At 44.9% G+C, this 27464-nt stretch overlaps 1 protein-coding gene across 6 annotated transcripts in view; it reads right to left on the bottom strand.

The window, feature by feature from the left end:
- ACTN1 (actinin alpha 1) overlaps nt 1-27464 on the bottom strand; it is a 91123-nt gene that overhangs the window by 19198 nt on the left and 44461 nt on the right. For 3 of the 6 annotated variants that reach the window (XM_037394382.1, XM_037394386.1, XM_037394384.1), the window contains exons 3-8: nt 23119-23238; nt 15489-15575; nt 14817-14904; nt 13829-13907; nt 7559-7640; nt 4380-4465 (exon numbers count right to left, since the gene is read on the bottom strand). In XM_037394382.1, coding sequence (XP_037250279.1) covers nt 4380-4465; nt 7559-7640; nt 13829-13907; nt 14817-14904; nt 15489-15575; nt 23119-23238 — 542 coding nt within the window. Of the gene's footprint in view, nt 1-4379; nt 4466-5818; nt 5905-7558; nt 7641-13828; nt 13908-14816; nt 14905-15488; nt 15576-23118; nt 23239-27464 lie in introns of all 6 variants that reach the window. The other 3 variants (XM_037394383.1, XM_037394381.1, XM_037394385.1) reach the window with 1 other exon arrangement.

The following is a 27464-nucleotide window of genomic DNA, read 5'->3' as shown; positions in this document are numbered from 1 at the left end:
CGTGCCAGGCCACCAAGGGTTGGAGGATGTGCCCTGATGGGTGTCAGGGGATTGCTCAGCACCCTCTTACCACAGTACAGCTATCGCCCTGGTGCCTGGGGCAGGTGCTAGAGCTATCCACAGGAACACTATGGAGTAATCCTCCTTACAGAGGCTAAGTGGAGATGAAGAGGTGAGGAAACATGCCAACACTACAGCAAACCAGTTGCAAATGCTGTGTCCTGCCCTAGAACTACCTGTGGGACCGATGTCAAAAGAAATTTTGCTGAGCTTATTGCTGGCAAGTTTCAACCTTTTTCTATCTTTAAAAGGCCTTTTATTATCTGTTTATTCAATCTCCAAGGCCATTTGAGAAGAATCCTCTAATTTTTGCAGCTGATGCGACGGCAGCAAGAATAGCAATAAAGTCATAGGCTATTAACGATGTATGGATTGCAAAGGTCCCAAGGGATCTGGCAATCTTATCCATTTGTAAGAAGCTGTAAAAACAAATATTCAGTCATCTGTCCCTTCACTAAAGTGGGCCAGCTAGCCGATACACAGATATTAACTAATTTAAAAATATATCAGAGGGACCTGCTGTACAGGAGAAAGAGCAATTTCAATCGGGGAAAAAATATGTCTGCAAGAAGTGCAAACAATGGTTGCATTTAAGAAAGCTTGTATTTTGATCTATTTTTAACTGAAGTTTGTACTTTAATGGAGTGCTTTCAGATATCCAGAGAAAACTTTATAGACATGGGATGTATACAGACAATGTCAAAAAGACATTGCCAGAGTCCTACCATGATGTGCCTAGTGACTGCAGGGAACTGGTGGTGCCAAATGTTCACCTTGATCGTCTCAGGAAAGGAACGCCCTGCATACTCTTAACTTTCTTCTTTTTACACCCCAGGAGCTCACTGCAGCAGCAGCCAGCTGTGCAGGAGGGACCCCATTTCACAGAGGCATATTTACATGTATCCAACAATAGATTTTCTCCAGCTGCCCAAGTTTTTAAATATGCGTGTGTATATATGAGTATTGAACATCTGTCCAAACACAAAAGCCCTCTGAATGTCAGCAATTACGACATTATTTGTATTATCCTAACAGCTGAAGTGTAGAGGCTTTCTCTCCCCTACCAGTACTTGCTTCTCAATGGTCCTTGCCTACTCCAGACTGCTCTATGCAACAGTGTGCTGCTGCTGCAGCAGCGGGAAAGGCTCTGTGGCCACTATCACCATTAATGTCATGAGCAAGACATTACACCGGCTTGCTCAGAGAAAGGCATGGCAAAAGGATGCTAGTGCTTTCAGGTAACCTTCCAAAATGCCTCCCACAGTACTGCTAATAAGCTGATCTGTGGCGATGGCAACCTCAGTGAAACACTTTCAGGTAAAAGAAGAATGGCATACTAAGATGTTTATGCGATGCCAAGGCAGCTCCCCCTCCCTACACCTTCATTAGTGGAGTGGAAAAAGCCATTTTGGCTTCCCCACCCTACTAAAGGCAATGATACATTTAGGATGCTCACACTGGCTCCAAACAAGCTGGGATGCCCACAAGGCATGGAGCAACACTGAGAAAACGCACCATCCTGGGGCCTGAAAGCTGCAAACCTGTGTTCTCAGAGAACCCGTGTGGGCTGATCAGCTTTAGTGCAGCACAGTGCTGACACATTATACTACTTGCACTCAAGAGACTGTAGGGAGGGCAAGCCCAGGGCATTCTGCCTGATACCACACTGCTGCGGTGTGATACAAATGTGCTGTTTTGGCAGATTCAAAATGGAAATTGGAATAGCCAAAGTAACAGTAATTGCTCTGCCTTTTGTCTTTTCTATACCTCTCAGCCCTGGGTTGGCCTGCTTAGGATAGAAGTGGAGTAAGCTGTCTCTCTAGCTCATGGATCCAGGTCTATTTGCTGAGGAGGATCCTAAAGGAAGGCATTCCCACAGTGTGTTATGTAGGTAAGATGCCTGCCTGTTGCTGCCCTCTGGTCTCAGAGGACCGCTCCAGAACACCGTATGCCAAACACAATCTCTTAATAAAATGGTAAAACGTTAGTTAGAAATTTTCATCCCAGAAATCAAGTTTACAAAATATTAAGCCAACCAGTAGTTGCATGCATTTAGTGTGAAAGTCAGAAGCAGTTAGAAAACAAGCAAATGAACCAAAGCAAGTATACCTACAAATATATATATATATAAAAATGGCACAAAGAAAAAGCAGCCATCTACACACACATGTCAGGCTGGGGACCCTGTACCTTCAAAGGCTCAGTACAAGAGAGTGAAAGAAGCAGAAAGCAGCTCATGGGACTTCCCCTTCAGGACTGGTGGCAGTAATGAAAAATCTGAATGAAAAATGGAGCAATACCACAGTAAGTCACCTAACCGTGCAGGAGGTGGCAACACATTACAGTCTGGGCTGGGGCTGGCACTCAGTAATCACTTTGCACTTGCCCAGGGGTCTGAATCTGTCACTCAGCAGCTGGTTAATGTATGGCTAAGGCAGCTCCAAAAAGGAGCTCCACCCCTCCATCCAGGGCACAGTTGAGTTGCTGGCCCATCAGAACTGCTAAAAAAATTAATAAGCGATTAGATCTTTGATCTTTCCCGTAAGCCAGTTAAACTACATGGGACCGAAGCTTTAGTAACTAAGCAGCTCCATCTCTAGTTCTTGACCTAGCTACTTGGTTCAGGTCCTGAGGCAGTAAAAGGTTGTTTTCAGTTATCCCAGGAGACCTAGCATCCACCTAAATTGCTGATGAGAGCACGGGACCTGCTGAGCAGGTTTCCAAATTGTGGAATGGGTGCAGAGAAAAGGAAGAGACTGGCAAGAGGCACAGCTGCTCCTGCAGCAGGCTACAACCCTCCTCATATTGTGCTTCACTGTTTCCTCAGTCTGGAGTTCTTCAGGCTAAGCAGACAGCATGGAGCAGTCCCCCTGGGGCACCTGGCAAACAGCAGGCCTTACAACTGGGATGGCATGAGTTCTGAGACTGCAGCCTTCCTAGGCAAGTATCAGCTGGCCACAGCTTGCAGCCTGGTCTTAAGGTTTTCAAACTATTTACAAAGCAGGATCCTACTGGAAAAGTCACGACTACACAAATTATACCAAACAGGCAAGTCTAGTGCACTGCTGTGGGACGTACTCCCAGTTCCTTGGAAACAAGGCAGCATCATATAATTTTTACGGAACAGGGCAGAGAAAAAAACAACCACAACAGCTTGAAGTAAAGAGCTGTTCCCTAACCTACTGCCTGAGTTTGCCCTCTGAAAGCCAGCATCAGCATGGTACCTGCACCAACGCTGCAACCATCAGCACTGGTTTGTACAGAAGAGATGGACTCTTCTTGGAGTGGAGTTAGCCCTCAGGCTGGGCAACACATGGACCGTGTCTCAAACAGAAAAGGCCTTGCGAGAGCAAGAAGTTGAGGCTGGTGGAAACAGGGAGATTTTACATCTGTTTGTAACAAGAAGAATGTACCCTTGAACTTTGGATTTTATTGTTCCAAAGCCTACAATATGAAATGAGCAGTGATCTTGTGGAAAGGCTGCAGGCCAGCCAGACTATGGCACTGGAGGAGCGAAGGACAGACCTTTTTCTTCTATTCAAAGTACTGCAGGGAAATTGCTATTTTGGGGGAAGTTTGCCCGAAGGCGAACTGTGACCATTTAGTTCCTCTGAGGACAACTGTCCCACTGCCAGGCAAAGAGACTGGAGTAAAGAGGAAATGGAGGAAGAAGGACTTAAATTATGGAAATGGGCAAAGCAGAGGAGAAGAGAAATAAAACGCACAGGAGGTTTGGGAAACAGAGGAGAATGACCGGGGAGAAGCAAGGAATGGAGAAGCGTGTGGGTTTGGGAAAGCTCAAGGCCTGGTAGGAGTGGACTTTGTGGCTGGAGCACAAAAGTGCTACGTAACCAGCTCACAGATGATTCAGCCTAGGAGGAGACCGCTGACCCAGTGGGGTCGAGCGGGGAAGGCACGATGGCGGGTCAAGGAGGATGGGCTGCGATTTCCTGGAGTAGGCTGATCTGACTGTGGTGCTTCTGGAGGTGCATCGCCTGGCCAGGATGATGCCCACTGGTGACTGAAAGGGTACTGACTCCGCCAGAGCAGATGTTCATGCACCGCTCAATGCCAGCTTTACCAAACACCTTCCCCACTGCTGGGGGCTGACAATGGAGGGAAGGAGCAGCTCAGGTCTTTTGGGAAGGACGCTGACATCACATCTCTGGCAAGCCTACAGATCGCACATCCCAGCGCATCGCTGGGTGTGTTGGGCTTCCCTGCCAGTGCCCTGGGGCTGATGGTGGGTCTGGCTCGCTCGGAGAGGAGCAGTGGGCAGGGCAGGGGAGGGGAGGGGATTGTTAGCGGTAAAGTCTCACCTTCTGCGCCCCTGAGAAGGCGTGGTAGTAACATGAGACATAGGTCATTATGGCCTTCTCATCCGGCCTTAGCGTGCCTATAATATCTGTGCAGAGAAGGAAAAGAGGTTGAAAGGATAAAGTAAGAAGCAGCACATAGAATAAAACAAAACAATCATGGGTGGCGTGAGAGGGGGAGAAAACTTCCCATCATGCATTGCAGGACAGGCCAAACAGATTTCCATGCGGAGAGCTGGGAGTTCGGATCAGAAGGTGGCTAGCAGCGTTGGCTTGTGGCTCAAAGCGGCACCCCTCCCTCCCACCCACCCCAGTCCAGGGGGATCCCGAGCTGAGGATCCAGGCTCTGCCACCTTCACGGCTACGGGCCAGAGGCCTGGCCCGAGGATGCAGACAGGCTGTCTGCAGGTTTGAATGCCCGCACTCGAGGCCCTTGTGTATGCCAAGGAGCTAGAGATCAGAGCCCTCCTACGCGGTGCGCTTCCTACACAGATCTGCTCTGCTGCAACATGCACTGCCTGTTCCTACAGCACTGAAGCACAGGCGGCTGCTTGGTTTTGGCGAGAGATGTTTACAAGGTTTCACCCACAAAATGTTTTCCTTAAGTGACTCCAATTACCAGCAGGAAAATGGCTAAGCCAGACACAAGCAAGGACCCAACTGCCTGATTTCCAGCATGGTGGGTGAGAAAAGAGGGAAAAGAGAAACAAATGAACAAAACTAGGCATCTCGGTCATAATAGGCAACGCTCTGTTTGCAAAATCACCACGAACGTACTTGTTAGACGTGCTTTGTAAGCCCCAGGTGAACTGGGTCTGAATTGGTGGCACAACTGGAGAAAGCAGCACGTTCAGACCTTGAAACAAGGGTGTGGGAACCTGCGGCATATGTGAGGTAAAAGATAAAGCTTTGGGTATTCATTGAGCTCTTCATAAAACCACTAAGTCAGCTCTGTTTCTCCATCTTTGAAAAAGGAAAAAAAAGAAGTGAATAGGTATCATCATTCTTTCCAGTGGGGACAAGCCGTAGTGCCCTGACGAGCAGAGCATCTATGTGGTGGTCTCCACCTTTGTGAGACCAAGCATCCTAGCTCAGATTTCCCAGGAACAGGGGGTGCAGGTCCTCGACTGTCAGGGCAGCAGTTTGGAAGGCAAGTGGAGAAGGCAGAGCTCCCAACTCCTTTGGATATGTGTGTGCACCAAGGTGCTGGCATACTAAAGTACCACTGGAAGTACCACTGACTACAGGGAAATGGGACTCCTGGCTCCCTTGCCCCACATATTATGTCTGGGGCACCACTTTGAACCAACAGCCAACTCTACCAAGAACATAATAATAAAGATGCCCGTAGCTAGAGAGGAGAGAGAGAAAGAAAAAAAGGTTTGGACATTAGCAACGGCACCAGGTGTGCTCTGTGGAGGGAGCTTGGGATCCTGCGATACCTTCTGGGCTCCTGAGAAGGCGTGGTAGAAGCTAGAAACATAGGTCATGATGGCTTTCTCGTCAGGACGGGCAGTTCCAACAATGTCTGTCAAAAAAAACCTCACGTTAAGAGCATAATCAACTAATGGGAGAAAAGCAAAGGAAAGGGAGAACCAGAATCGTCCAGGAGGCCTGCTGGGGTACATGCTTGTCATAGCAACTCCACAGGGCTTCCCAGCATTTCCCAGAAGATGTGTCTCTCTCAGAAGCCAGGATCACCTTCCTGGTTCCCCTCCCTCATGATAAAATTGCTTCCAGGGTCTGACCAGACTCATTCAGCCATATGTCAGCATGTCTCATGTCACAGCACCTCCTCGTCCCGAGAACATTGCTGTGAATGGTGGGTTGACTCAGTCCAAACTGGCAGCAGGTTGACATGGCTTTTATAGACGTATTCTACTGCAATTCCTCCATGCAGTTCTTCAGGAAAGATCCTTTCTCCCTTCCTTTCCATGCCCGATCCCACCCCACACACCCCTTCCCCCCACTATTTCAACACAATGATGGCTTGAATTTCAAAAGACCCTTTCATTAGTTTCAGGGGAAACTCAAAGCCTCCAGGGATCAGAATTAAAGGTGTGGAGGAACGCACATTAGCTCCACTCCATGAGGGAGGAGAGTGATCAGAAAAGATCAGTGGGAGCTCCTGCAAGGGGCCCTCTCTTCATCAGTTCTAGCTTTGATGAGATCTGAAGCTAAATCTACTTATTTTGGAGGTGGCTTTATTTCCTACATAACGGCAGGAAGCACTTGAATCTACTCCAGAAACATCATGATTTTTTGTCACCTCAGCATGACGAATGCAGGGAAAGCAAGTCTCATACCTGGGGATGGGAAATACTGCCTAAGAATATGAACATCCTAGTTATCCAAATACAGGTTCACTGTAGTTATCTGTGATATTGTCCCCTTTCCCCCTTGTTCCTCTCACTCCCTTATTTAACAAAAGCCTTTAACTGCTTCTCCTGTCCAAACCAAGCTTGAAATACAGCTTCTACCATTGAAACCAGCTGTCTTCAGGCAAACAGCCAACAACCAGTGAACGATTTCTGGCTGTTGTTACTCCAGAGTTGCAGTCTTCAAAGTCTATTGCCAAGCTGGTCCTGACAAGGCTCTGAAAAGTAATCCTTGCTGGCCCAGTGGCATCAGGGAAGCAGTCATAGTCAGTAGCAAAAGCACCTCTGAACAACATAATCTCTGCCTTGGTCTCCAGACCCAGTCAGTGAGGGATCTTCAGGCCCAACACTTTGAGGAGTCATGAAGAAGCAATTTATAATACTAATATCATGCCCCCAAAAGGGGGATTGCCAGCAATGTCAGAAAGAGCCCAGAAAAATATGCTGGAGTAAAAGGAACACAGTCCTACACCATACATTAACTCAGTATTAAGCCCAATCCTTGAAAGGGAACACTTCAGTCAGCAGTGAACATAGCCAGGTGTTACTCATCTCTGCCTAATGTGTTAACCCCAGGTTAAGATTGCCACACCAGACTCAGAAGGCAGAGGGGGCACAGGAGGAAGAGGGAAGCAGAACACGTGATTCATTATTCCATCGTAACTTTTTCCCTATACATTTACTATGTGGTGATGGAGGGAGCATTCAGAGGTTACTGAATTCTTGTACAATACAAGTCCACCTAGAAGAAGTGGGAAAATTTCTTGAGAAAAGCATGTTAAAAGCCACCGGGTTCTACTTTACCTTCTGCATCCAGCATCTTGGGAATATCCAGATATTTCTCAGCCACATCAAAAGCTGTGTTTAGATTAGTGAGAGGATCATCCTGGGAAACAAACAGATCCAGAGTATCAGCATCACCTTGTAACAAGGTACACAGCATTCATCTCAAAACAGAGCTATCGTGCTTGGTTTGGTTCAGGTAACCGTACTGTCCAGGCAAAATTATGCGTGAATCCTCATGTATCAGGATGAAGTAATTATCCTCCTTTTGAAAGCAGAGCCTGGAGACTCATGATATGCTAATTAACATACAATCTATGCACTTGCAACAAGAAGGAATAATACATTTTGTCGTGAACCTAGTTTAAAGTAAAATGTGAACATCATACTGATAGTAAATGGCCATATCTCACGCTTATATTAGGTTTGCAACTTCCATTTCAAAGAACTGCAGAGCAGCGTATCTGTTAGAACATCTAAGCAATACTAAAATAGTAACAACATCTGCAATGGGTGCTGTCCTTAGCTAGTCTACAGTTTGTGGAACACCAGTTGAGTGGGAGGAAGAGAAATGTTTTAACAAATCTCTACAAAATAAATATATATAAAAGTACCCATTTTGTCTTGAGTATTGCTTTTCCTCCTAGGCACTGCACATGACTTGCTATTTCCTCGGTACATTTCTATTCCTCTATATATAAACCTTCTGCTGTGGCAGGGTGCACTTCAGATACAGACATCAATATACAGTAATCAAATCCTAAACAAAGTTAAATGTGACTTATCATCATGAGTCATATCACAGAGGTAACTAGATTTTAAAGAGCCACACAAAAGAATATGAAACGCAGATGTCGCTGGAAATGAAAGACCTTTGCAAATCGTTTCCAGCATTCAAACGTAATGATCGGTAACAAGACACCTACCAACCTGTAGAACCTCATACAAGCCTTGCATGGAGACCCTCATACAAGCATGATTCCTATATACGTGTATATCCATGATACTTAGTTACTCTGAATGATCAGTCTACTTAATGGATGACAAATGACATTTGCACTGTCACTTTCTACTGTTGAGGCAAGTGGCTTCTCCGGGAGGAAAGGGTGTGCACAAAGTGCTTGTGTTTAGTCACCTTGTTTGCCAAGTGCCTTCTGGGAGAGAGGAAGGATGGAGTGACACTCTTCATGTTGTCGTTTGTGCCACCTTAAAAACTAGGAAATAAGGAGTGTAATTATTTTACCTTTCTAGAGTGGCACCCATGTTCTTTTTCTTTTCTATTTGAGATCATATGCCTTTGCCTGTTGCATCGACTTGGAAGATTAAGCTGAACTCTAATCAACAGACAGTTTCCTTTGAACCCACTCAACACCAAAGATGAAGCCAGGCAGGCTTGGGCAAACAGGTATAGGCATGCAGACAAGTTCTTTTATGGCACTGGTCATTATGTTGCCCTGGAATTATAACCTTCACGAAACTAGGAAACGTAGCTATTCTGAAAAGCCGTTTCCTGCAGCTTTCCCATAGGAATTACTGCCTGTGTTATGTTGGCATCCCATATAAGCGTCATACTCCTTTGGGTCAATGTCTCCAGCAGACAGCAATGTTTCACCTACCAGAGCAAATCACACATGGAGGCCATCAAACAAAATATGACCAGCATTCCATATTTAGTCCACTGGGACAAGTCAATGCTAAGCAAAGAAGTGTTGTACGGGCACTCTGTGATGAAACCAGCAGCTGTCACACATGGTAACAGGCCCCCGTCTCAGTGTCAAATAGTACCTTACCCCTATATAATACACTTTCAAGGGTGACTACATTGAATATATCTACATCCACCTCTTCAGAGCTTAGCAGTGGTGCAGGCAGGGGATTTTTACTGTCCTCCAGGCACATGGAACCACCCTATACTATGGAATTAAGAGGCTTGTACCATTTCAGCTTCAGTCTACTTGTCTCCTGTGCCTGCTGTGGATAAAACTCTATGAATCCAAAATGTAACCAAAAGCCTTACTTGAGGAGGTGAGGCTAGCTGGTATATAATGCACCCTTGTTCACAGGTCCTTAGCTCCATTTACGAAGGAAAAGTAACAGCCTTTCTTTCACTCCAGTATCCAGACATGCCAAGTGGCATCTCCCCTGCCAGTTTTCCCCTAGCCCTTGTGTCATTTTCTACTTCTGTAGAAATGTCACCACTGGGTACCAAATTTCAGCCTATGCTGACAGTGACCACCACGGCGTGGCTAACACCCTGACAGAGTGTTTAGTATTAGCACAGACCCTTCCTCAGCGCAGGTCCATCTGAATATGCTGCCTGAAGATCTGTCAGCTTCTTCAGGAGGAAAGGGAGAAGCAAACTCATTGCACATAGCTTTTCTATCAGTTTGCAAGTAACAACACTAGGAGCAATGTTGCCGAAGGTTAAAAAGAAATTTTAAGCTGGAAGTTGGGAGAGGTTTCCTGATGGGAAAACTTACTGGGCTGGGGCACTCCCAAAGGAAGGGCTGGAAGTCTTAACATGTGGGAAACCGGAGGCTCACCTACATGAAGCCAGCAGACTTCTGCTTCATATTTAAGACGCGTGATCACACAGTCTCTTGGGGAATGAAGCTAAAGATAGCGCTACTGAAAGCAGAAGTCCAAGGCTAGCTCTGAGATGAGCAGAGAGCTAAACCCAGCAAGACGGTGTTTGCTGTGGGAAAAGCTTCACTCCTCGTGGATAGTGGAGCTGCTCATTGCAAAGGTGATGCTTCTTTGTGCAAAACATAGGATTTCCCTAGGGGCTTACCCGAGACTACAACAGGGTCTTGAGCCCTATGAAATTCCTCCAAAACTCCATCACTTTCAGTTCCATCCCATGGTACACCTGCTAATCATTATTCCAATCACCTGTTTCAGTTGACTCCCATGAAAAGGGATGAAGTAGTAGACTGGCCGGGCAGCTCCAAGCCTCGCAGTGCAGCACTACAGCTGCCGGCACACTTTAGGGACTGAAAGGCAGCAAAGCAAACAAACAAATGCCAAGTCACCTGTCCCCTGATTCCTTCCACAGCTGAAACATCCCCCCAGAAGAGCACTGACCCAGACGAGGTTCTGCAGAGGTGCCTTGATTCCCACTCTGCTTATCTGAACACAGAAATAGCAGAGACATGAAGATGAGGAGTAAATGGCCAGGCTCTAGCTGGGCCAACTGTGAGGAAAGTTATAGTTTCACCATGGAGGAATTAAGTTGTTTTAACGGTGGCAGACAGCAAACTTGCCCTAAACAGATGCCCACCTGGCACGTTCTCTGCTTTTGCTGACTAAAGACTACTGCAGCTCCTCCTGTTTCACCACAGCCCTAACTCACACAGGGATTCTTCTCTCCTCCTCCAGCTATTTCCAAGTCCTTGCAGCACACAAGGTTGCCATGGCAATTATTGCAGTGTGACATAAAAAAAAATCTTCTATTAACTAGCAATCAGGAAAGGAGATGGAAGGGAAGAAAAATCAAGGGAGAGCAGGCACTTACTATATCTGCCAGAGTTGAAGACGCTAGGAAAGAAATCCAAAACCCATGTTTTCAGGAATACCTGTAATAAATGCATCCAGCACAGCAGTACACAGACCACATTTCTATGTGGATTGAAGCATCTGAGGGGGTGAGCCATCAGTCAACCACTGTCCTTGACAAGAAGATCTTAAATATGGCTCACAGTTGAGGTGCAGTTGGGGTTAAAAGGAAGAAGGGAAACCCCATCTTCTGCACATCTTTCACACCAGACCATGAGCTGAATCTTGAGATCTTATCTACAGTGAACTCAACAATAGCAGACAGACCTGCACTGAACAGAAACCACCTAACCAAATAAGTAGCTGTGGTGTTAGGAAATCACTGACACCAGCCTGGGTGGACTTGCTCCTTTTATTTTGGGGCCTGGACTATACAAGCAACTTCAGCTAGGCAGTGCAGGTAGGCAGACTTGTGCTTGCTCCACTAACATAGCTACACTAGGAAAAATAGCTAGGAGCGTAAACTCAGTACAAAACTTTGCTAATAAAAGAAGTTGTTAACTTTTGAGAAGACGACATGCAGCTACACTGGCTAGCTTTTGCTAGCATACACTGCCAATACGAGGTTTGTAGCATAGACACAGCCTCTGTGAAGGAGCAGAAAACACTAAAACTGCCCAGACAGGAGGTACAATGCAGACCTCTTGGCAACTTTGACTGATGTTCATCTCTCTTATCTTACGCATTTGTGTGTGTGTGTATGCTTGTAGACAGAAGCACACACAACATCACCAAAGGCACATACAAATGAGATGCCATTAATCACTCCCTAGAGTTGGAAGAGACCTGGAGGTGGACCTCTAACCTACTATCAACCGTAATGGCTGCTTCTCAGCAGCCTTGCTCATGTCCTTTTCTGCAAGGTAAGTCCCCTGCAGAACCAGGCATGATTCAAAATGTTGGGGTTGGTTTGTTTGCTTGACTGTTTTTGAGGGAAAGGGGAGAGGGGAAGCAGGCTCCGAGAAGAAGGGCAAGAATCAGTTGAATTGAGCCAAAGGGAGAAGAAAGAAGCAAAAACTAAGTTACAGAAACAGTCCAGGCAAATACTGTGTTTAGGAAGGTGCCATGTTTATACATACTACTATACTATACATACTAGGCTGTGAGCTAAGTTCTTCCCAGCTATTTGCTCAGGATTTCAGGTGGGGTAGAGCTCTCAAACGTGCATTTAGTCTCACACCTTTAGAGTAATTAAAGCAGAACAACAATTAAATGATACAGAAAGAGTCAGAAGACTGCAGGAGGGCAGAGGGAACTTGATGAAAGATGAGATCAAGGGCAAGTGGAAAAAACCCGATGGTTGTTCCCTTTAACATTACTCCAAGTAGGACAAATCCCTTCCCATCTGCATTGACTTTGGCTAGGACAATCACCCCCTCTTTCACCTTAAAAAGCCTGCAGGCAGTATGACCAAATAATCTTCTTTTCCTCACTCTAGTTTCTCTTGCGTTTGGCTTAGGGCTTTGTTGGTAACAGTGTGTGCTGTAGCATTTACCCGGCTGGGTTTGTCAGATGCACATTGCTTAGCTGCTTTTATTTTCCCAAGATCAGGCACTGAAAACGTAGCTCTAATAATTCCTTTTTTTATTGCTGCTGTTTATGTAAACAGGTACAGTCTCTCTCCACTGTTATTCATCACATGCTGACTCCAGACACTAAAACTGATCAGACAATGTAATTGACTGCTCTGCAAGACAGTAAAGATCTAAAAGGTTACTGGAAAGCAGATCAGGCATTGTACAATTCATTTCCTTAAGGATGCAGCTAATTTGATTAACTCATTTATATACTGCCTATCTGCACAGTGATCCAAGATCCCAGGTCTATCAGAGATTGGTTTCTATGTTTATTTCCCTAGCTAACATTGAGCACGTATGCACTTTATAACACCCAGCTCGTGAGATCAGGTGGTCAAACTTTTTGAGTATTAGCCCCAGTAACAACATATGAATTATGCTCTTGGTGACACTTCACTCCACATGTGCACAGACAGAGTGAAACCAGATCTCAACAGACTGCAGGAACGCCAGTAGGATGAGAACCCAGTTTGGTCTTCCATGGCTCTGCTGGGTCAAGACACTGCTGGCAGCACAAACCACTGAACGCTTATTCTCATCATCCACTTCGCAATCTTGTCTCCAAGACACACAGGAAGCAAACTTTGGAGCAGCTAGATATCATGTTACCAGTGGCAACTTTTAAAGTAAAATTTAGTGTTATCATAAATGCTTTTCTGGCACCTGACACCTACATGCTAGGAGAAGCCAAGCACTGCAAATAGCTCAGTGCTAAGCTGGAAGCATGTGACAAGTGTCCAGTGAGGGCACAAAGACCCCTCAATGAGCTTTTGCAATTGAACATCAGGTAATCAGTTTCTAACCAACTCTCCGCAGAAATGTTAAGTCTGATTTGACTCACTAATCTGTGACATTAGCACAGAACTAGTCTCACAGTTGGTGTTACTGAATTTGCCAGCTTTTGCTCATCAGCTGGGATTGGGGCACGTGTCTCTCATATAAGGCAGTCTGAAAGCCAGGAAAGTCGAGCAGGAAGCTCATTAAGTTCACGCTTCGCTAAGAAGCCTGAATGTACTGATTCATCCCTCCTTCCTTCCCCTCAATCCTGCAACTGCCAGCTTGTGCTGAAGTTCTCCAATTAAGTTTATCATGCTAATTCTTCTCCCTCTTTACTTCTAAGGAGCCAAGCATCTGGTCTGACAAACAAATTGAGTTGTACCTTTCGTAGCTTCCCGTAGTCAATGAGCTCTGGACGGTGTCTATGAATTAAAGCGCAGAAACCAAGGCCATCTTTCCAACTACAAGAGAGACAAAAGAGAGCACAATGAACAGTGTTCAGCCAGGGAGAGACACAGTGATGGGCATGAGCACGAGAGACACCACCAAGACAGCAGGATGACTAATTATGGTTAGTGCTTCTGTAAGTGCTGGGAGGGAGGCCTGTCTTGTACCTGCATGAGACTGTGATAAAGACTCCTTTCAATCTCTACAAAAATCCACTGTGATTAGGACTTGTCCTTTGCATTGCCACCTCCTTTTTTCTCCACAGCACATGCACAGAGAACTGTGCATGTGCTGTGGAGCATGCAAGGACAGGTGCAGAGCTCAGGGCTCAAAAAAGGTCTAGACACAAGCCCTAAAGAAGGAACAAGTGCATTCCTCAGGGAAAAGGCAGATGGCCACAGCTAGCTCCGCTATAGTACTGGCTAGTGTGGAAGGCACTTAAGCTCTCAAATAAGTGCTTTACATTTATATGGTTCACACAGCTCTCCAAGATGTGCTGGAAAAAGCACTGTTATGCAGAATCTTCACTGGTACATCTGCCAATTTGGAAATACTAAGATAAAAGCAAGAAAACCTCTCATACCTTTATACTTTATACTATGAAGTATGGCTCCTAAAGTGTTCTGAGTTTTCACAGAGCAAAAGCTGTCTTGCTTAGCCCATGGCACATATGCTGAGGACTTAATGCTCTAAAGAACTTTATGAAAGCAGCAATTGTAATTGGAATGAGGAATTGGGATGTAGGTACTTGGATCTTCTTGTAACTTCTGCCTTTAATTTCCTACATGACTTTCTGGACTACAGTGTTACTGTGTAATGTGCACCTGCATTGCCTTGGGAGGTCTGTCAGGAACACTGTTGAACACACCAAGAAGCATATGAAAATAACAGATTGTAAAGCTAAGTTCTTGCCTGTAACTCACCTGATATGGAAGTTCTGGATGTTTACATTTTTGTAGGGGGCCGTCTTCCTCTGACACCATAACAAAAGTCCTTCTTTAGCAGATGTCTCTAGAGAAAGAAAGAAAACACACCAATTAACTCATTTTCTTAGAAAGCAGGAGTCTCTGGAGCATATGCTAGAAAAACATGACCAACTTTGGTAGAGATCGGACTGAATTGTGCTTTATTTAACTTTACTTGTCAGAAAATTCCTTGTTTGGAAGAGTCTGCTGGCATAGTTTTGCCACTATTATTTTCTTAATGAGGTTCTGTAATAAGGAGGTAGCTTTTCAGGATTAGAGAGGAGAGCTTTGTAGGACTTGTAATAGACAGGTTCATTTGCAGTGTTAGGCCCTGAATCAGCCTGCAAGAAATGCAATAAATTCCAACATCAATGTTGGCTTTCAGGCTTAAACATCCTTTTGAGCTGCTCTTAAAAATCTCTTACAACAGGATGTAAAAAACTCTTCTTGGTATAGCTGAACCTGGCCAGAAATGTCAGTGAGATGACAGGGCAGCTTGGGAAGGGTAGCTCCCTAGAATCTTCCAGTGACTCACCTAAAAGCACATTCCGGGCCTTTTAAATGGCAAAAGCCATTTAGTTACCCCAGTTGCTCATTATTGAACACTGGCTAGAAAGAACTAATATTTACCTTCAACTGAAATATCCTGAATGGCAAAACGAAGGATGATGGTCCAGATCATTCCAAGAGTCATTTTAACATTGCCATCCACGATTTCTATGGAGAAAAAAAAAAAAAAAAGGCAGAAAGAGAAGAAATAGAAGGCATCAAGTTGCAAGTGCAAATCCTAGTAAAAGAGGAGCACTGGGGAGCAATCGCTTTTGCAGATGGGAGAACTGGAATTCCAGCTTAAAACTGTTCTTCCCTCCTCCCCAGATACTCTGCTGGTACAGCAGTCTTCCCCAGTACTACCCAGTAAACAGACGGATTCTCTCAGAGTATAACACTGAGCATGAAACAGACACCAATGATCCAAAAGACCGGGAATAAGGCTCAATTCAGATCAGTGTAATTCCCTCCAGGGGCTTAAAAACACCTTGTTCAGGTTAAATTCTGATCACTTAAAAGCCATATCAGCCAAACTGGGAAAAAGAAAAGCCTTCCTCTCTTATTCTGATGTCTACTCCAAGTCACCTATATAACTGCCCCAGCATAATTATTCAGAAGAACCAGTGAGACTTCCCAGTGCAGATGAGCTCTGACAGCTGGTTTTGTCCTGCGAACAAGATACCACCAAGAAACATCAACATTTTAATTTCAAACAAGCCTAAATGCTTGCTGTTTCAAACAAGCCTAAATACACCAGACTGCCTGTATAGGGCCTCTTTCAGTCAAATAGATTGCCAAAAGACACAACAGAGCATTCCTTGAAGTACATGCATCCTGCTTGAAAAGGAAGTAAAGACTCATGCTGACCAGCCCGAGCAGACCATAACATAAACTAAGATGTTCAACAGATTGTGCTTCATTGCTCATTGGACTCCGCAATGTAAATCAGCAAGGGTCAACAACTCAGAGGTTTTAGAAAATGACTGCTTGCACGTGTGAAGTATTATCTGTTTAGGATGGGAGGATTAGGGATCTGGGGGGAGACGCTGGCAGAGAAAGTGGTTTCCACCATGTATAGATTAGTGCCAAACAGTCAGCAGCTGGGTCTCAAGCGCCAATCCTCATCATCTACAAAAATTCTGCACAGACTATATATACACATTATAGAATTTACAGCCTTCACTTTTTTGGATAGTGAAACTAGCTGAGCTGCCTTCTCCTATTCATTCTGTGGCAGGTTCCTGCAAGGCAGAAAGATCTTTCACAAGCAACTGGCAAGTTGTAAGAGTATTTTCAGTAAGAAAAGTGTTAGAATTAACCTATTGTTTGGAGGTAGAATAATTCAAGTCCTAACAACGCTGCCAGAAACCATTTTTGTACTACTGTAGACCTCTGTGCCGCTGCTTCCATAAAGCTGCCCAGCACTGTTCTGGGGCAAGTAGAAATCTGCAGTATAGACAACTGCCACACGTCTGGACCCTGTCACAAAAGTAACAATATTTCAAATTTTCCTTTTAAGCCATTAGAAAAAGCTTTTCCTCTTATGGAAAATTTTCAAAATGTGAACCTCAGTGTATTCAAAACCAGCAGATGAGTAGCACGCACCCCAAACACAATTGCTTCAGAAACCATGTCCATATGGTCCAGATTCCTAAAAGTTATAATTTAGCAATACATGTGGTACAGCTTTCAGTGTAAATTAGAAGGATAATCTCCACTCTGCTTTGACATACATATGCATGAGGGATCTATAGATTTAAAAGACAGAAAACGAGACACACCACTTTGTTCTACTGCAGTAAACCCCTGTGTCCACATCTTTCTGCACCTGAGAGTACACAGATATCTTGGTGGTGCCTCAGTTTGCCCAGAATTAGCCACCAACTTTTCACTGCAGTACAAAACTGCAGTTATGGTTGCTGGCAAGAAAAAAACCTATGTTTGCTTGTTGACAGTTTTCTCACAAATGAACTTTTTACAGGTATTTTAGGGGCAGGGGGTTGTGCACTAGGCTGATGGAACAAAATGTCATGTGATAGCAGGTATATTCAGTTCTGCACTTCTTGCATTCTTCACACCTCCAACAAAGCACCACAATCAACTTAAAGGAAAATCCTTACTACTGTTACAAATACCTGAGATACTACAGCTAAAATATATATACATAGATATATATATAAAAGGCATCTGTTTTCAGCTTGTTAGTTTTGTTCATGTGGTAGATCTTTGGTGGACTTTCAAAATCTCCAATGCCTGTAAAAAACACATCAGTTGGCAGGAGGGCCCTAGGATGTATTTAAGATTGGAAACTAAATTGAGCTTTTTATTTTAATAGACTAGATTAAAATCTGATGGCAATACTTTAATGTGAAAAAGCTTTACGAACACTAATAAATCGATCAGTGAGCTGAAACAAGCAATTAATGTTACTGTTCCATGGATTTTAATTGGAAATAAAGGTCAAGATACTTAGCTAAACCAGATGGCGTTAAGTTGCTAATGTGGCATTAGAATTCACCACGATTGTTCTCAGGTCACGTTCTCAAATTCTAGTTTTATAAAGTTAGCTGGCGGACTTAAGATGGAAAGCATCTCTTGTCCCCCAGCTCTCTTCATTGCATTACTCATTTAAAAAGGAAGCTGTGTGCTCCCTGATCCCATGTCTTCCTTAGCTGTGCACCAAAGCAAAGCTGCTCTGGAAGAAGCCCAGAATATTTCCAGCACTTCATCTCTACATATCATTTTACTTTTTCATGACACAGAGAAAACCCACTGCCTAACAAGCAGATACTGATGTCAGTGAGGTTAGTGACGGATCCATCCTGGAATGCAGATTTAACCAACCACACCATCCCCAATCCTTTTCTTTTAAGCACAGTTGACAAAACTGTTATTATTTGTTAGAAGCAGGCAAGCATTTTTCATTTCTAGAGCTAGAAAACTTCTCCTGACAACCTTGTTACAAAGTCAGCCAGCCTGATCAGGAAGGCAATATGCTCTTTGGCCCTCTCACTCAGTTTTCCACCCCTGCACTCCTCAATGTCAGCCTCCTTTTCCTTTAGGATCCCTTCAGTGCCCTTCAGCTGCTGCCAGTCCCTTTGTAATATATTGATATATGGTCAAGAAACAAAAGTGAAACCATGAAAAACATGGTTGCAAAACAGGTTTGCATGAAACCTTCTGCTTCCTGGCGATGAAACTCCACAGGAATTGTTTAAGAAGCTGAACATAACACTACAAAGCTAGAACAATCTAACGCTTAATTAAAGATCCTGTGTTTTTTCCCTGCTGATATAAGTAAGGCTCAGCAATGTGAGAGCAGAGGCTAATAATCAGACAGTATCTTCTGCCTGACTGTGCTTTCCAAGCGCTCTTCCTAAGCAGGACCTCTGCAAGCATTGTCTGCGCTTCCCTCCACCACCAGCAGCTGTGGTCTGAACAGCAGCAGCTAGTACATGTTATTAATGTGATTTACATTCAACTTGGGGGTGGATCAGTCGTTGGCTAAAGCTGGTGAGGCAGCTGGATGGAAATTTTTTGCACCAGTGAATATGCTTCCACCCAGCTCCCATTATTGTACCAAATACCACAAACAAAATATGCAAAACCTACAGTACCCTCAGCCATTTGTTAGACAGCGAATTAAGAGCCTCACAAATATCCAGTCCTTAGGAGCAAGACTGGTTGGCTACATAGACGTGGTTTTTAAAATGCCACTACCTTTTTTAAATGCATGAACACATTTTGAAAGATGCGAAAATGATTAAGCTTACTTTTCCACCCTGGCCTGGGTAATTAAAAGCAGAATCAATGCTACAAAAACTGTTATTCCCCCCTTGCTAATTCTGAGTTGCCGGTGAGAGCACAGCCTCTCTGGTTACCCCATGGAGAGGAGTTGCAGGGGATCAACAACTGGCAGGACAGCATTATGATCTGCGAATTGGAGACATAGAGCAACAATGGTGACATAAAATAAAGGCTGCTGAGCATTCTATTTATCCTAACAAAAGCCAAATAAAGCAGGACGAGCAACCATGCCCTTGTCCTCAGAAAGCATGTTGCTAATGATGGCCCAGACAGATTTAGAACAGATGGCTGGCATTGTTGATGGGGGTGTATATCTCAGCTCCCTAATTGTGAGTGGGCAGGAGATAGGGACAAATACAATGCTAGCTTCACTCACTGACAGAGAGAGACCTTATCTCCCCCCTCTTTCCACTGTCAAATATATGCTTGCTCTAGCTGGTGCCTCAGTAGGTGTTTTGCTCATATGGGACTTCTGCAGTTATTGAAATCTCCAAGCTTTATTTCTCCTTTCACTTGCATGGATGAGAATAGGCATCAGTTCATCCAAAATTATCTTTATGCTGAACTGAGCCACATCTGTCAAAGAAAGCAGCAGCTTTCTATGCAGATTAGAGGTGTAAATAAAACAGTCTTAGGGTCACATACTTGACCTATTCAATCTGTTAAATCCCAGGAGCATTTGACACCAGTATGGAATCTATTACAGGGGAAGAAGGCTCCTGAGGTGTCAGATGACAGTGAGATTTAAAAGCAGATTAAAAAAAATATTAGAAAACTGTACCAGGCTAGAGCCTTCCTTGATCCAGATTTACACAGATCTGCTGTATGCCACAACTGCTTTGATCTGCTATGGACTCTAGCTAACAAAGATGTTTAGAATCATCTTGAATTGTTAACAAAGATGGTTGCAAAAAGCAGCTTTCAACCCTTATTGCTTATTCTGCTTGCTTAATTAACTCTCCATTCAATGTGGACATGGAATATGTCCTGCACTCATACTGTGTATAGGAAGTCCTCTTCAACTCTGGTTCTTGTTCACTGGGACAAGGCTGCAGAGCTTGGCTTGTAAACAGCAGAGAAGGATCTTTATTTGGTAAAATACGAGATAAAAGTCATGAAAACATTTTTGCTGGCTTTAACTCAAACACAAGGTTGCACAAGGCTTAAACTGACCTGAAAGTCTCCTTGGGATTCCTTCTGGAGTTTATTTTTTTAATGACAACAAAACAGTAATGAATAAAGCCAGGACACTGCTGGCCAATGCTATTTGTCTAATGTATACAGAGAACTATAGCCAGGCTGCAGACCCTTCACACAGGACCCTGCTCCCCAGAGACGAGCAAGCCACCTCGAGGTGAGGAGAGCACTACCCTAGCCAGCACAACCACACCGCTGCTGGATGGTGGTTTTCCCCTCTGGGAGAAAAGCCACCTGGAAAAATTCCTAGATCAGTCCAACCTGACTGAGGCACTTAGAGCTCATTTTCTTGGTGCAGTTATGACTGCCTCATTGGCTTTTACCTTCTACTTTGCTGCTGCACGGTGTCTTCTTGTAAACCCTTAAAATTCATGTTCCAGAAAGGTTTATAATCCCTTACGTGGACAGAGTTCCTGCTCTGCTGTTCCAAGTAAAAGTCCATTTCTATAGCTCATGTGTAATTTACTGTACACCAATCACCTGGATGGACCAGGCAGAAGGCCCTGCAGCAGGTTATGTTTCCCGGTGACAACCAGAGTGGCCTGGGCTTGGTCTGGGTGCATGGGCAAGCGCTGGGGTGGGGGAGCCCATGCTGTGATCACACTTACGTAGCCTGAGCTGGCATCACAGCACAAGCCCAAGTGCTCTGTATAAAAATCAAAGCTCGCCTTGGTCCAAACATCAGTTCCGTGCTACCTTTGTGAGTACAAAGAAACCCACACGGGTTCACCATGTAGCTGCATGGGCACCAGCACAGAGGAGAGCCAGGATCATTTGGCAGGGGAGGTCAGGATCACTATTCAGACTGATATAAATCATGGCTTCTGTCACAAAATGGCACCTCACAGCCTATTTCTGAACCGAGTAACTCCTATGAATCCATACAGAATAACTGGGCCCTGGAGATCTTTGGTCACAGAACACTTTACTTGCAAATGATTTCTACATGCTGTGAGGGTACAGTCATAGCTGATTCAGGAGCAGAGATCAAAAAAGAAAAATCCAATAGAAGGAGAGAAAAAGGCAAACTAGTGCCAGGGAAAGCAGAACCAGGGGAAAAAAAAAAAATAGAACAGGGAAGATAGGTTTTAGGCATGCTCTAAACTCCCAGAAGGATCCAAATATCTGCCCAAGATCCAAATGACAGCAAGAGCTCTCTTAAGGCAGAAGACCTCTGACTCCAGGTCCGACTTCCAGTTTGAAAAGGGTCCCATATAGATATGGACTACTGTATCAGACACTGGATGCATCAGTCATTTTTAAGGGCACAAAATTACCTTAGATATGCATTTTTGCTATGTAAACAATACTCAGGGTGAGCAACACCCTCAAGTTGTTCCTGAAGGAAAAGCTAAGAAAATTGAAGAAAAAGTTTTGTATGTGAAGTATCAGTGTCATTGAGCCATTTGCCTCTTGTATTTTGCTGTTAAATACCAAACGCAGTATAGAAGTGTCTGCAGTGCGCCTGGACACTAGTTTCAAATTGTTCCAAAGTCTTCATAAAGGTAATGCAGTAAGTTGAAGTAAAGGTCTCTGTAATGCAACCATACGCACCTGCAGCAGCCGAGGTATCCTGCCTGATCTGACACAGAACAAGTGGACCATAGGATGGGCATGTTTTGGAGATGTCCCCAAGAGAAAGGTCAAAACTAGGGACAGCATGCCAACACTGGTCCAACCTCATGGGCTCAGAACAGGCATGGCTCAGCCCTGCAGCCATGGCTCTCCCGGAGGAGGAATGCTCATCCAGAACTGTATCACAGGCTCATTTCCTGACTCTGTCAGGAGTTTCCCTGGAGAAACCGCCTATTTCCATCTGTAAGATGGAGATAAACCTTCCTCATTTTCCGTGGTCACTGTAAAGGCAAACCTAGAAATACCACAGAAGCAGAGTGTCTCCTCAGCAACAGTGACAACATGAGTCCATAGACAGGACTCACACATAGGTTCCCGAGCAGAGGAAAATAAGTATCATGAGAACACAATCCAGGTAAGATGACAAGTTGTTAAGGTTTATAAAAGAGCAAACTACCTTACTAACCTGCAAGCCCTTCTGGGTCTCAGGTGACATACCTGCAAAACACCTACCATCTTTGCTAAAAATACAAAAGTCCTACACAACTCCCTGCTGTCTGCATGATTAAAGTGGGGGCATCCCTGATGCTGCCCACAATGGCGTCTACACAATGACACACAGGCTTCCAGCCAGAGCACCCAGCTTTCCGGGGTGCACAACAAGAAGCTTGGAAGCCCTGAAAATTGGAGCCTTTGGGGTCCTTGACCTGTCTTGGGGACTGCACTTGGCTTTGACCCATGGGATGTCCTAGAGCAACAGGGAAACATTTCCCAGCAGGTCTGCAACAAGCTAAATACAAGCAGCTGCTATGCTTCAGTTAGGACCTTTCTTCATTCAGGAAAGAAACATCTCAATCAATTTGTTTCTGCCACTGCTCAAGTGTTCATGAGAAATCATGAGAACCAGGAGAAAAGCAGGAGGACCTGGCCAATAAGGGCAAGCGGGAATCAAGTTTGGCAGCTTGGCGCGAAGCTAGGTTTTAAATCCAGGGTAAAGGCCCCTTTTTTCCTCCATGGTTTATTCAACAAAGACGTGGTGGGGCTGGGGAGGCACAAAGGCAAATGACATGCATGAGAGAAAGGCAATGGCTAAGCGCAGCTTAAGCCCAGAAAAACCAGATGGTTTCCTTACCTTCTGCTCCAATAGACACTAGTTTGACCCCTTTGCTGGCAATGAAATCCAAGGCCTTGTTCACGTTAGATATTTTGTGCACTCGCATTTTGCCTCTTTCAGGCTTAGCCAAACGTTCACCTAATAAGAAAAAGGAAAAAGAAGTATTAGAAAACAATTTTGACCCCTTTCTTCCCTGGTGGGTATTTCCTCATGCTGGCAGCTCCCGCTGCTCCGCCAGGCAGAGGGTAAACCTCCCTGCATCCTTTCTCAACAGCAAATGCTGGACAGCCACACTCCCTGTTAAGTACCCTCAGAAAGAATCACCTTTTTGTGGCATCCCAGATAATTTTAGTAACAGAGGAACTGTCAGCACTGAACTCTTTCCGCAGCAGGTTTATATCAGAGGTGAAAAGGTCCTTCAAAAGCACACTGAGCTAGGCAGTGGAACTAACCTCCATGCTATTAGCTGCAGACAACGATGCCTGGAAACAGCACAAACTTCCCTCCCGCACAAAGACAGGTAGGAAGCTCCCCACCAGCACTTACAACACCCAATTTACAAAGCAAATATCTCCTTTTTGGAACTCCCTACAGTCAAATGTGAGGGTGATCTTGTATCTTGCCTTTTCTTTTCCCCAGCCAGGATACAGACCTCCTACCTCTCAGTCTCTTCACTGAACGGTCACAACTGCCTGTATCAGGAAATAAAATCATTTCTTTGGCAAATGGCTTTGTAACTGGAAGGACTGTCATCTCAGCTCCTTTCCATTCTATGTTTCATGTATGCAACCCTATGCAATGGTCTCTTGCACAGCGGTATGCATTTTAAATGTTTATAATGAAGCAGAGAAGCAGCCTAGCTCTGAGGTAAGAGCAGGTAAATCTCTGATAGAAACGAGTCTCGGGGCAAATGCCAGCCCTGACTGGAACAAAGCTGGAAGATTTAGAAAAGCACTTTCTTGACCTTATTTATTTGAAAGAGCTGCATTAATGTCAGTCATGCCTTTCTTGATAGGCTGCCTGTAACTATGCTCACAGCCTGCTTTTACTAACAACCCAACATCCACAGTAGGCAAATTAAAACTTGGACAGACAAGCTGCCTTTTCAAAGGCACCTCTGCTAGATAAATAAGACAAGGCATCAGGGACCACCTGTATGTGACACACACCACCAAAAAATGAACAGAGCAGCTGCTTTCAGATCATAAGCTGCAGAACACCAAAAAAATCTAAACAAAATGCAAGCAGGTTTTGCATTTTGGAAAAAAAGTTATGAGATAATTAAAAGGAGATCAGTTGGGCAAGTCTAGGCACGTAATTACTGACCTGAACTATTCAGTACCAAGTGTCTCCTGCTGTATCTCGAACCTTAATATTTAAGTCAATGCAAGCTGACGCAAAACCTTTATTTGAGGCTTAAGAGTGAGACAGAAAAGTACTTTTTAAAGAACCATTTTTCATACTAAAACTGGATGGCTTGTTTCCTAACAAAGGAGTGAGGAAAATCTAAAATGGAAAAAAACAGATTGTCTCCCTAGCCATGCCCTAACAAAGAAAAAAAGGCTGGAAATGAAAATCCTTTCTTTAAAAGTGTTTCAGTGATTACCGTAGGTTGGTGCCATTAGCTCTCAAGCTCAAGGATAAAACCAGATTCACTTTCAAAATGAAACACTGATGTCTGACAATTTAAGTAAAAAGATGTATTTATGGTACAACCTCCACCCTAGGATTAAAAAAATCTCTTTTGCTTTAATGGAGCCTCAAGTACACATCATGGTACATTGCTTTCTTTTTCCACTTGGATAATGCTAGTCATTCTAAATAGAAGTGGAAGCATTTTTTGCGACAGTTTTACAATGGCATTTTTACATGTAGTTTCACAACGGACTTAAACAGAGTTGTGCTGTCAAATGTCAACAAACGGGTTGAGCCAGCTAAAAAATAACCATTTTCTTCAGCTCATGTGACTGTAAACTAGCCTTGCAAAAAGAAAAACAAAGACAAGAGATTAGGTTTCAGCTGGAACAGCAAGCTGATCCAATTCACCTTGTGGCCGCATGTGCACTGCCAATGCAAGGGAGAGCATCTGAACTGCTCTCCCCAGCACTGGGGAGAGCAGGATTGTTCCCCTCTGACAGCAGTGCAATCCTCAAGCAATTGACGGTGATTGCAGAACTGCAGTCTCCCTCTCTCGAACACCACAATAAGATACTTGTTTTAGAATAATTTTATTTGGAATAAAAGTGTCTCAAAACCCAATGGCTATTTCCTTTAGACTTGGACTTTATTACAAATTTAGATTACCAGAGAAAAGCTTCATCTGGTTCCATGCCATACACTATTAATGATGTAGACTGTTAAAAGGGAAGCCTGCTAGAAATATGTTCTACTTGCAGCTATTTGCATCATTGCGTTATTTCTCAGTACTTCTCCCAGCTGAGACAATGAAAATGGTCTACTTGCTTTCATTCTCCGATTCTCATGTACCAGCCCAAGGCTGTGGTTTAAAAGCCAAACAATGTAAGGAAGTGTTGGCATAGAAGTTGTTTACAGCAAATTTGTTTAGGAAAAAATTCAATTAGTCATTCCTTTGGGGGTGGGGAAAAGAAAAGCCTTATAACTTTAGAAGTATTAAACATGACCTTAGCCTTTTTCAGTCTTGTAGTGTTACTTTTAAAATGGCTTTGTCAGGGGAAGGAAATGCATGCGGTGAAAAATGAAAGTGTGTCTTTCGGGGCAATTTCTACGAGGCCCCCAATTGTTACTTCCCACCACAGAGGCTAATGGGAGAGACTGGCAATGAGGAAGTCCCAGGACTGTCCACGGAGCTTCCCCGACCGCACAGTGGCTGGGGGACCGAGGGGCTCTGATTGGGCTGGGAGGGGACCCACTGGCAGCACAGGTCCAGAAGGTACCAGGCTGAATAAAACCCAGCTGCTCTCCTCTTGCATAACATCATTGCCTCCCATATTTTGGAAAGTTGCATCAGATGGAAAAACTGCTTCCTACCTGCCTGGCAGTGACATGTCCCCCAGGACGCACAGGAGGGTCTGCCCTACAACAGGCCTTCCACAGCCCCAGCAGCACAGTCCCTCTCCCTCCCTCGGGTCTCCAGCAGCTTCCCTGATGCAGGCTCCATCCTTCCTCCCACGGCAGCAGCCACCACTGTAACGGGGCAGAGGAAGATAGCACTCCCTCACTCCCACACACCCTGGCCAGGCAGAGGAGGCATTCGGCTTCACACAGCTCTTGGCCAGCCCAGCCCAGTGCTCTCGCAGCTGAAGGCTCTTACGGCCATCACCCTCTGGGTTAGAGTAAAAGATCAGCCTGCCACAAAGCAACCCTGCCAACAGCTCTGCAGTCCCCCAAAATATGGGAAGGAGGAGGCACGGAATGAACCAAGAGCTGAAAGGAAAGGCCAGAAGCTGGAACTGGAGAGCTAAGAGCCATCCAGAGATGCATCCTGTTGGCAGGTGATCAGTGGGAACTGTGGCAGGAACGTACAGGCAAGCCCTTGCCAACCACTGGGAGACTCCTTACCCTCTTGCTGCTCCTAGGTTGGGCTGCTGCTACCCCAGCTATGAGCCAGAGGGGCTACTAGCAGAGCCAGCAGCTGGAAGGAGGCTCCGTAAGAGCAGTAGGACTCACAACTGGAAATGGAACTGCCAATTATGGAAATTAAATGGAGAAGACACAACTGTGCTAAATTTCTCCTCTTTTGCCGCTGTACCTAGGAGAACTGTGGTTCTAGCTTCTGCTGGCTCTAAGAAAAGGATGCTCAGTCCTTAAGTGTGTGAAGGACCATAGCCTCTGGTGGGATGCAGCCCACAGCTGCTCCCCATGCCTTTGCCCACTGGTCATCTATCAACAGGCTGTGGGCACAGAGCCACTCTGCAGCTGTGCCCACACCACCAGGGCATTCAGAAGCCATTAACTTCTTCGCAAACTGAGGGGGGTCTGCCAGGGCCTGCCAGTGGGCCCCCAAAGGGACAACAGTAGAGGAAGAGTGGGAGATGAGGCAAGGAAATTAAGCAGAGATATGAGGCCCCCTGCTTTAGCACTGAGCCTCATCTGCCCTCCCCTGTTCATGCTTCTCTCCCCTGTCCTCCAGTTCAGTGATTAGAAACTAAGCCACTAAGGTCCACTTGTCCCTGCTTCCAGGCTGCAGCCCCTCCTCTGCAAGGGAACACAAATACAGAAAATAAACTAATAGGAATTTGCTACCTCATTTCTTACAGGCACAGCAGAAGCAATGAGTGTGCTGCAAAGCTCTGATAGTATTTTGAACTCTGATCCCTCCAAACCACTAGCATGGGCAAAACCCTTGAGGTTTTATCCTATTGCCATAAATTCTGAAAAACACA

This window comes from Falco rusticolus, chromosome 7, assembly GCF_015220075.1.
Source record: "Falco rusticolus isolate bFalRus1 chromosome 7, bFalRus1.pri, whole genome shotgun sequence".
Taxonomy (NCBI): domain Eukaryota; kingdom Metazoa; phylum Chordata; class Aves; order Falconiformes; family Falconidae; genus Falco; species Falco rusticolus.
The sequence above is the reverse complement of the archived record's forward strand: the minus strand, read 5'-3'. Positions and strand labels throughout refer to the sequence as shown.